Genomic DNA, 10,710 nt, shown 5'->3' on the forward strand with positions numbered 1-10,710 from the left:
GGCAAGAACTGGCCAAATTCTTACGGTGGTGTAAAAAGTGAACACAACACATTAGGCTGGTATGATTTAGGCAACCAGGTGGTGTAACTGGAGACAAGACAGCTAGTTATCCTGTAATGATGCAAAAGGAAGTCTGCGTATGGCCTGTTGGAAAAAAGGTCATTATGTTCTTGGGATAAATACAGTATAGGCTGAGAGGGAAAGGAGGATAAATTCATCCTGTCATGATCTAACTGGATAGGAGGAGGAGGACGAGACAGCCTTAATTGACCCCACCATTAACATTGCAGGAGTCAGCACAATTTTGGCAGTACTAGTTATTCTTTACCATGCCCATTGCTGGTGTGTATGGAGACATTCCAGATCTTTCTTATGTAGTGGCTCCAAAGACATGCTGAGACAAGGAGAAGGCCAGTCCATGCAGAACGGTAATAGAAGATAAATATGCAAGACTGCACACACAACCTGCTAGCATCTAGGAATGGAGTAAAAAAAGAAGGCCACAGTACAGTTAGAAATAAACCATTGCACACAGGTGTTCCTCGAAACAAATATATATCCACAAGAGGACTTACAATCTCTCTCTCTCTCATATGTGTGTGCATGCGTACGTGCGCGCGCACACACACACGCGCACACACAGCAATGCACACAGCAGCTAAGCATCACCTAGCAGACCCATGAGAGTTGCTTCTCTGCCGACCTTTGCCTATTCCCTATTTGTCTTCAGCACACAACACAGCAGTTTGTGTGGCCTTTCTCTTAAAAGTAGGCTGCTTTCCCTCTTAGTCTCATTAGCTAGTTGTACTCATGTAGCTGTGCCTTATTCAACTTACAAAACTCCAGGTTCTTGCTTCTAGTTTATAGACTCATAGAAAAAAAAGAGATTTTGGGTGCCTAGCTCCCATTGACTCCAGGAGAATTAAGTGCCCAAATATTCTGGGTTTGGCAGGTATGAGGGACTTTGAAGGAGGTATAACTGAGAGCAGTCTAGTCCTAACTCACCTGTGTCACATACTATCTTTTAACTTACACCATTTTTATTTGAGAACCTGGTCCTGCATTTTGATCACAGGAAATAAAAGCAACAATAAGAATATAGGTATTGGAGACATTATCGGATGGACTATAAACATCCACAGCTAGTTTAATGGAACTGTCTAAATTCAACCTTTATTAAAAATTGTGGAGGTATAGCAAGTATGAATTTATTTTTACTATAAAAAATGCTTTCATCTTCTGTAGTAGGTTTGTTTATTTAACAGTGATGAGCTTACAGAGAGACATCAAAATGCTAGTTTCAAGTTTTCATAGCAGAGCAAGTATGGCCTTGGCTGTTTAACAATCTGTTTCTTTCCATTTCCGTAACACAGACTATGAAAATCAGCTTTCAAAGGGTACATCAATTCTTCAGCTGGTTTTCAAACAAGAAAAGCAGTAGTCTTGTTATTGGATCTAGTTCAGATTCTGAAAAGTACAATACAAAACAAGGGAAATTATCTTTGAGGGTCTTAAACATTCTCCCCCTTCCCATATTCTCAGTTGTTCCAGATCATGCCATGGATATATATATATTTCAAAAATCCATTTGTTTTCTAGTTCAGTGACCTTAGAATCTCAGAATTTCATTTCTTTAACATTACCCTCACCATATTTGTAGTGAGGAAAAAATAAAGCAAAGCTCTATGCTCATGTACTGAAAAAACCCATAGTGACATAGTGCTCTAAGAAGCAGTGTGACTGACTATTCATAATGGGAGCTTCCTTAGATAAGTGAAAGCATTTAGCTAATTGTCCTGTATAATTCAGATTGCTTTAGCTTTACTTTTTACTTCCCTGAAAATCAGAGGCACACAGGAAAATGGAGTCTTTGGACTCCACCAATAAATGCAGGAATGACATCTCATAAAACACCTCCTGAAGTTAGTTAAAAGCTTTTACCTGTAACGATTAGAGGAATCCTCTTGTAACAAAGGATGTTTTCTGTTTCAAGAAGTTCACAATTTTTTTAATGGTTGATAAACTATAGGAAATTAAAGCTTTGAGGTCAGCAACAGAAAACGAGAAAACAAGTCTTGATGAAGGTAAAATGCACTGAAATTAGCAGGGTTATTGATTTCTTAAGATGATCAGGATTCAAGTCTATGGCATTTTCTAAGGGTCTGATTCCATCGTTTGAGGCCCCTTCTGTTCTGCTGGTGATAATGAAGGATGAAGGAAATGCCACTCCTATAGTTCTTATCCACGTGAATCTTCCCATTAAAGTCAATAGGAATTTTGCTATTGCCCGCCATAGGAGACCAATGGTACTCATCTCTGTCAGAGACTAGAACTGGCTGTGCTACAAACTTCATTTAGGAGGGTTGCAGGAAATTCTTTGACCAGAGTGTTTGGCCTTTCCCCAGATCATCTCTACCAAAAGACCCTGAGGAAACATCTAATGCTACTACTGACTGGAGCATCTTAGCCTCAACCAGTATCTAATGTCCAAAATTTGTCATGTATTCAGGCACATAACTAGAGTTGCCTGGTACAACTGACTTGGGCAAAATTCAGCTTATAGTGTAAGTGGGCACAGCTCTACTGAGTTCAGCTAACCCCTATGACTCGTTTACAAACATTTTGTCATACAAAAAGGAAGTTTTTTGCAAATGTATTATGACCAATTTGAATTAGATGCTAATTTTCACTGTGATAAATCCACTGACTTCAAAGACATTACTCTGGTTTAACTGATTTAACAGGATCAGGCCAGGCCCCTGAATTCAAAAAGCACTCTATTAACAAGGAAGAAAAATAATCACCTCCATTATGCTTTAATATGACAACTCATGCTTTCTAGACATTCATAATGTGCAATGTCCATAATTTTACCATAACAAATACATTCTTCCTCATCAAAATCCTACTCCATGTAATCATATATAAGCAACAAAGTTTATTTTGCACTTGTATTTTTAAATTAAATCCTCTGAATAAAGTGACATCTATCATTAGCCACTTGTTCATCACATGGGACATTATTTCTGTTTGTAACTAAATATCAGAATGGATCTTAAAATGACTTTTCCAAATATTTATTTTGCTCTGACAAAAATCCTATTTAGTCTGCTTTACTTCATTATGGTAATTTTATGCATTGATAAATGGCTCTGCCTCCCTGCTAAAAAGTGGCATCTAATGTCAGTGCAGAATTTTTGTGGTTAACTCAAAAGATGGATAAAACTATATAAATGTGAATTTTTGGTCAGAATTTCAAAATCACATAGCATTGGCCTCACTGATCTCACTGTAGCCAGTGGTCATTTCGAAGTAGACTGAGCTGTCAATGCCAAGAGTTCTTGGAAACCCCACCCTTCTAAGGTAAATGAGGAATTTCATAGGACGTGTAATATATAGCATGAAGCATACAAAAGCTATCCAAGAAATGTATATGACTGTCTTTATGTATGAGAGTAGTCCCATTAAACTCAATGAGACTATTCCCCTGAGTAGAATTGTAAGGTATTCTTGCCTAAGGAATTGTTTTTCCCTAACCAGATGTCATTGAGGGACCTAACTGACAAGTTGTTGAGCCCCCTCCAAGGGGTGCCAAGTGCCTCCAAGGCTCCCTTTGTCCATGCAGAGCTCAGTGCAGGATTGGGGGTGCAATGCCTTAAACTTCCCATCTCTTGGCTGAGGCTCAGCAGACTTTGTCCTTTTATCATGCTATCCTCTTCTTGTAAAAACAGTCTTTGTAAATGTTTTCAGTTTAGAAGTTAAAGCTTGAATAGTGTCAGTAAGAAATAAAAACTGCAAAGAAAAACCCATCTTATTTGTATATGGAAAGAAACTTTTACAGATGCTTTTAATTTATTTTCTGCCTATTATTCTCTTGTATTCTAATATTTCCCTCTTTCAACATTGTTAAGGCAAAATGATTTTCACTAGAGTTGCCAGATGAAACGATTGGTCAAGATCACAAGAACACATTGCAGTGACCCTGTGAAGGGCATGTTTCACTACTGATGTATGTATACACTTGCCTGATCCCTTCCATAATGGAAACCTTTCATTACAAATGATGAAAAAAATAATAATAAAATCACTATATGTGACTTTTCATTTCCTTCTTTTGCACTTAAGCCTTCCAAGGAACATTTATGCTGTGCTTGCTTGTGATGCATGCAGCACTTGGGAACACAGCAATCCCCTGCTTACATTTGCAAAGACAAGCCAAGCTGAGGTTACTTTTATAAAATGAAATAAAGAACTAGTGAGGAGTGGGTACTTCAGTTTGAGTTAATATTGCCCGGTATGACAATAATACACTACACAACGGTTGTTGGGTCTGATCCAAGGCCAAAAGACGTCCAAGAGATTCTGTTCCTTCATTTCAGTGGGTTTTGGATTTGACCTAAAAATACAATGTGAGAGAGGGTGTGGACACATATTGCAGCTCACCAGAACGGTGAACTAGTCCTAAGTGGTTTTTGATGCGGTCAGAACACAAGTGTGTTTTATGACTTCTTTCCCAGAACAGTGTTGTCTATAACATATGGCTAAGAACTTGGGATGAAAATATTCATATTTGCATGGGAAAAATATGGAAGTTCTCATGGTTTCTGCCTGGCCCTTATACAAGTTCATAGTTAAGACTTTCCTCTTCCTTGAGCCTTGTAATTCCTTTAGTCTGCAGAGCTCAGGGCTCCTGTGTCCCTGTTCTCCAGGCAGTGAATAGGGGCTTACTGGAATTTGCTTGTAACTCTGGGGACAACATACTTTACTCCAAAGGGAGACATATAACTTCTATAATCCCTGAAAGTTCACTCACCTGGTGAGGAATGCCTCCAATCTGGAAGAAAGCATTTTATGTTGTTTTCAAGTACCTGGGAGGTGCACAGAGACTATGGTAATGGGTGACCACAGGAAACCTAGATAGATAAACAATGGGTTCCAGGCTTGTCCAATTAGTATAATTTCTTTTCAATAATCCCTTCTGCCCTAGATTGAGAAGAATTCACCTCAAGTACTCCTGTTGGCCAGAGCTGAGACAGCATGGAAATCATGCATCTCCCTTGTGAAGAAAATCAAGTTCAAGCCCAGTACACAATGGTAATTATTAACCGACTAGGACAGCTACCTCTACGGCCCAAGAACAATTTCATATAGGCAAGGGGTAATGCTCCACATTGGGCATTGGGTTGCTTCCCAACAAGATGTCAGTTTATGTAAGTATTAAATGGCCTAAACTTTTTAAAAAAAGATTAAGCAACCAGGTCAGGAAAGTAATATAATATAACCCCTTGGCATCTGTACACTGAAATAACGTAACACATAGTGTTGCTGGATGTGTTCTAGAAATACGTGACAGGACTGAGATTTTTTTTAATGTTGTTTTTGTTTAGCAAGATAATATGGAAGACGATGTACCTGGGGACTGCCTTGACTTCTCCAGTTATTAAATAGATTATTATGCAGCTGTGCCTCATGCTATCAGGCCAACAGTTTAAGAGGAATATTCATTGTGTCCTTCAACATAACTGGACTGCTGCTCTGTGCATGTTCTGGCTTCTGGCTCAGTAAGGTGCATTCTATAAACTTTAAAGTTACATTTGCTAATAGTGGGTTGGACACTCAGCTAGCGTAAATCAGTAAAATACCAGCCCAATGAGCTCAATGAGACTGTAGCCACTGGCTTCAGTGGGCCAGTATTTCATTTCTTACCTCAATGGGGCCACACCAATTTATACCAGCTGGGGATCAGCAGCAATAAATCAGCATTTACAATGAACTCATATTTGGGAGCTCTCTAAGAGGGTGTCTTAGCAGAAAACAGTGCAAATGTAGCTGAAAATCTTGCATGTACCCCCCAAAATAATTGGGTCAGGCTATATTATTGGAAGGGCAAATAAAGGATTCACAATCTTTCAAGGAAATAATAAACTACCCTTTTCAAAATGTACATGTTTAGAAGCCTATTGTGGCCCTATCCTTCCTTGTGATATGCCTTCTTTCATTCTCTTGTAATTAAACTGGCCACCAAACTAATTTTGGAACTGGTATCTTACCTCAGTCCTGTGAGTTCTAGAAAGCCAAAGAAGAGAGGGCTCAAGAGAGAAAAGTAAAACTATTGGCTACTTGAAATCCCTTCCTGGTTCAATGTGCTCACCCACTTTGCAACTGGCCTTGAAGGAAACCATTTTCCCCAAACACTTGCACATAAGCCACTAACTCCCCTTCCATCCACATATAAGAGGATCGTAGGATTGACCTGAAGTATGGGAACTGATGCGAGGAACCTGTAATACAGCAGTGGACAGGCAATCCAGGAAGATGTTGAAGAGTGATGGGGACAACTTCCTGGTGCAACTGTTGGAGAGAACAAATAGGTGCCATGTGGTTCTTGACCTGTTGCTCACAAACAGGGAAAAATCGGTGGGGAATGTAGTAGTGGATGGCAACTTGGGCAGCAGTGACCACAGGATAACTGAGTTCAGGATCCTGAGGAAAGGAAGGAAGGAGAACAGCAGAGTAAGGACCCTGGACTTCAGAAAAGCTGACTGACTCACTCAGGGAACTGATGAGCAGGATCCCCAGGGAGGCCAGTCTGAGGGGAAAAGGAGTCCAGGAGAGTGGGTTGTGCTTTAAAGAAACCTTACTGAGGGTGCAGGAATGGGTCATCCCAATGCACAGGAAGACTAGCAAATATGGAAGAAAAACCAGCTTGGCTTAGCAGGGAACTCTTCAGTGAGCTAAAACACAAAAATAAAAGCTTACGAAAAGTGGAAACTTGGACAAACAACTAGGAAGGAGTATAAGAGCACTGCTTGGGCATGAAGGCATAAAGGGATGAAATCAGGAAGGCCAAAGCACAACTGGAGTTGCAGCTAGCAAGGGACATGACGAGTAACAAATAGGGTTTCTGCAAGTATGTCAGCAATAAAAAGAAGATCAGGGAAAGTGTGGGTCCCTTACTGAATGTGGGGAGTCAACCTAGTGCAGATGATACAAAAAAAGACTGAAGTACTCAATGCCTTTTTTACCTCAGTCTTCACAGGCAAGGTCAGCTCCCAGACTACTGAACCTGGAAGCACAGTTTGGGGAGGAAGTGAGAAGCCAACAGTGACAAATGAACAGGTTAGGGACTATTTAGAAAAGCTGGACATGAACAAGTTCATGGGGCTGGATGCAATGCATCTGATGGTGCGGAGGGAGTTGGTTATAGTGATTGCAGAGCTTGTGACCATTATATTTGAAAACTTGTGGCACTTGAGAGAGGTCCCAGACAATTGGAAAAAGGCAAATATAATGTTCATCTTTAAAGAAGGGAAGAAGGAGATCTGGGGAACTTCAGACCAGTCAGCCTGACTTCAGTCCCTGGAAAAATGATGGAGCAGATCCTCAAGGAATCCATTTCTAAGCACTTGGAAGAGGAGAAATTGGTTAAGAACAGTCAGCATGGATTCACCAAGGGCAAGTCATGCCCAACCAACTTGATTGCCTTCTGTGATGAGATGACTGGCTCTGTGGATGCAGGGAGAGCAGTGGATGCGATATACTTTGGCTTTATCCAGGCTTTTGATGTGATCTTCCACAACATTCTTGCAGGCAAGCTAAGGAAGTACAGGCTGGATGAATGGACTGAAAGGTGGATAGAAAACTGGATGGATTATTGGGCTCAAAGGGTACTAATCAATGGCTCAATGTCTAGCTGGCAAGTGGAATGACCCAGGAGTCAGTCCTGGGGCCAGTTTTATTCAATATCTTCATCAATTTGCAGCAAGGGAAGCTTAGTTTAGATATTAGGCAGAATTTTCTCACTAGGAGGGTAGCAAAGCACTGGAAAAGGTTACTGAGAGAGGTTGTAGAATATCCATCCTTGGAGGTTTTCAAGACCTGACTAGACAAAGCCTGGGCTGGGAAGATCTTTAAGCAAGGGCACTATGACCTCCCAAGGTCCCTTCCAAGCCTAAATTTCTAAGATTGTATGATGTCAGTCTAGCTGAGATCCAGCTAAGATAGAGCTTCAGGTGAGGAAATGGAGCCTTAGGCCTTCCCCTCATCCTCTGGTGTGGGTTCCCATAGCACTGGTTAATAGAAAGAGGTTAGTGGGTTGTACAGGAATGCAAACAGCAAGAACAGAATTCCTAATCTCCTTTTTTCCATTTCAGAGATTTGTCAAACCACTGTTAGAAACCCAAATAGCATCCAAAGATTATAGCCTGACTTCTGTTCTTGGTGGTGTACGCGAGATTTTTACTAATAAAAGGTTTAGAGGCCCTGTTAAAAATGAACTTGTACAGGGGCACAGCTGTCACTTCACAGCAGTAGCAATCAGTAAATACAAGACTGCCTAGGGAACCACTAGCTAGTGAATTTTGGCCAGTAGTAATATTTCATGAATCAAAATCTATAAATAAAAGCATTATCTTTCCCTGAAATTAATTCATTTTATCTGCTTGTTGTCAAAAGTACTATTCTCTATCTATAATATTTAAATTTAGATCTTACCACATGTATGGGGACAAGGCTTATATTTCAAAGAACACAGGAAAACAGACATTTGATCTGTGAAACTTAATGTAAAACTGCTTTTTTCCTACCACATGGACTTTTCATATGCTCTTTATGAAAAGATGTTTCCTTTGTATTTTACTTTGAGGTGCCTTTTTCTGTAATGCAGATCAGAAAATCCCCTTCTCATAAATGAGCCTTTTTATCAAGCCACAAGTTATAGTGATTTCTGAGGGAATTTGCCCAGAAACTGCTGTGTCTTTTTGAAATATTATCATAACCAGGGACTGCTGGTTTTCATTTAGAATCATTTTTTTTTTCTGCTACAGTGTTCAAGTTTTGTCATTTCTTTCCCCTCTGATTTCTGACCCCCACAAAGTTTTCCCTCTGCCTTCTACCTATAGGAAAAAATTGTGCCAATTTAGGCACAGAGTATCTGACTTCTACAGAAAAAATATTATGCACTACTCAAAAAGTAGGCTGAAAAATTAGATCACCAGTACATATAAGCTACTATAGGTCCAGCTACATCAATTTACATCAACTTAGAATCTGACCATTACAAACACCACCTGGCTGACAGTGATCATCGCCTGCTGGAATTCATCATCCAGTGCAGGGTGTTGAGGGCTTATGCCAAGACTAAAGCCCCTGACTTCAGAAGGGCCAACTTTAACGAACTTAGAAGATTAGTGAGGGAGGCACTGACGGCCCAAACGGTAGAGGATATGGGAGTCCATGAGGGATGGTTGTACCTTAAGGGGATGATCCTCCAGGCTCAGAGTGTGACAGTCCCCAAGAGAAAGAAAGCTCTGAAACCCCTATGGCTCACCCTTTGGTGAGAATGCCTGAGGGCCAAAAGGGAGGCGTACATCCAGTGGAAGGGAGGGGCTATCACCAAGGAGGAATACTCCTCCTCGGCCCATGAGTGTAGGAGGGCTATTAGGAAGGCCAAGGCAGGAGTGGAGTTCAGGCTAGCGACCAGGATTAAGGACAACAAAAAGTCCTTCTTCAAATACATTGGGAGTAAGAAGAGGGCACCAGGTAATGTAGGGCCCCTGCTAGACACAACTGGTAATCTTGTGGCTACGCCAGACGAGAAAGCCAAAATTTTTAACATGTTCTTTGCCTCTGTTTTCTTGGACAGGGACCAAGGCAGCTCTCCCACCACAGGTAGGGGCAATCTTGGGGATAGCACTGCCAGGCCTTGGGTCTGCACAGATGTAGTTAGAGATTTTCTGGAAGGGCTGGATGTTTTTAAATCTGTGGGCCCTGATGCCCTCCACCCACGGGTGTTGAGAGAGCTGGCGGGGGTCACTGCTGTGCCCTTAGCCCGCCTGTATGAGTGATCATGGTCCACGGGCCAGGTGCCCAGAGATTGGAAACTAGCTAATGTGGTCCCCATTTATAAGAAAGGGAGAAAGGAGGACCCAGGAAACTATAGGCCCATAGGCTTCATATCAGTCTTGGGGAAAATCCTTTAAATAATTATCAAGGATCACATCTGTGAGGGGCCAGCAGGGGAGATCATGCCCAGGGGAAATCATCATGGGTTCATCAAAGGCAGGTCCTGCCAGACCAGCCTGATGGCCTTTTATGACCAGTAACTAAATCCCTGGATGATGGTATCGCCATGGACGTAGTCTTTCTGGACTTTAAGAAGGCCTTTGACACTGTCTCTCACCCCATTCTCATTAACAAATTGAGCGACTGTGGCATTGATGCCTACACAGTTGGATGGGTCAGAAATTGGCAGATGGGGTGCACCCAGAGAGTGGTGGTGGACAGGTTGTACTTGACCAGGCAGGATATGAATAGTGGGGTCCCCCAGGACTCAGTCCTGGGGCCTACACTGTTCAACATCTTCATCAGCGACTTGGACAAGGGGGTGGAAAACACGTTGTCCAAGTTTGCCGATGACACCAAGATGTGGGGAGAGGGAAGGGAGAGAGGGGCTGCAATTAGATTTAGACAGACACTCAAAGGGAGAGAGAGGTTGCAATTAGATTTAGACAGACGACAGAAGTGGGCGGATGGTAATAGGATGGGGCTCAACGTAGATAAATGCAGGGTGCTGCACCTGGGGAGAAGGAATCCACAGCATACATACAAGCTGTGCCCTTGTGAGCACAGAGGTGGAAAGGGATCTTGGAGTCATTATTGACTCCAAGATGAACATGAGCCACCAATGCCAGACTGCAGCCAGCAAAGCCA

The 10,710-nt window shown here is 41.7% G+C and overlaps 1 protein-coding gene and 1 long non-coding RNA gene across 3 annotated transcripts in view; one reads left to right on the plus strand and one right to left on the minus strand.

Moving 5' to 3' along the window:
• BMP3 (bone morphogenetic protein 3) overlaps positions 1–4,083 on the plus strand; it is a 26,896-nt gene extending 22,813 nt beyond the window's left edge. For both annotated transcript variants that reach the window (XM_025201977.1, XM_025201975.1), the window contains exon 3: positions 3,912–4,083. In XM_025201977.1, the coding sequence (XP_025057762.1) occupies positions 3,912–3,943 (32 nt within the window). In that variant the 3' untranslated portion in view covers positions 3,944–4,083. The remainder of the gene's footprint in view (positions 1–3,911) is intronic.
• LOC112549976 overlaps positions 18–10,710 on the minus strand; it is a 16,854-nt gene continuing 6,161 nt past the window's right edge. The window contains exon 3 of the long non-coding RNA XR_003093637.1: positions 18–1,467. This is a non-coding gene — a long non-coding RNA (uncharacterized LOC112549976). The remainder of the gene's footprint in view (positions 1,468–10,710) is intronic.

The sequence above is a fragment of the Alligator sinensis genome, unplaced genomic scaffold, assembly GCF_000455745.1.
Source record: "Alligator sinensis unplaced genomic scaffold, ASM45574v1 scaffold652_1, whole genome shotgun sequence".
In the NCBI taxonomy this organism is placed as follows: domain Eukaryota; kingdom Metazoa; phylum Chordata; order Crocodylia; family Alligatoridae; genus Alligator; species Alligator sinensis.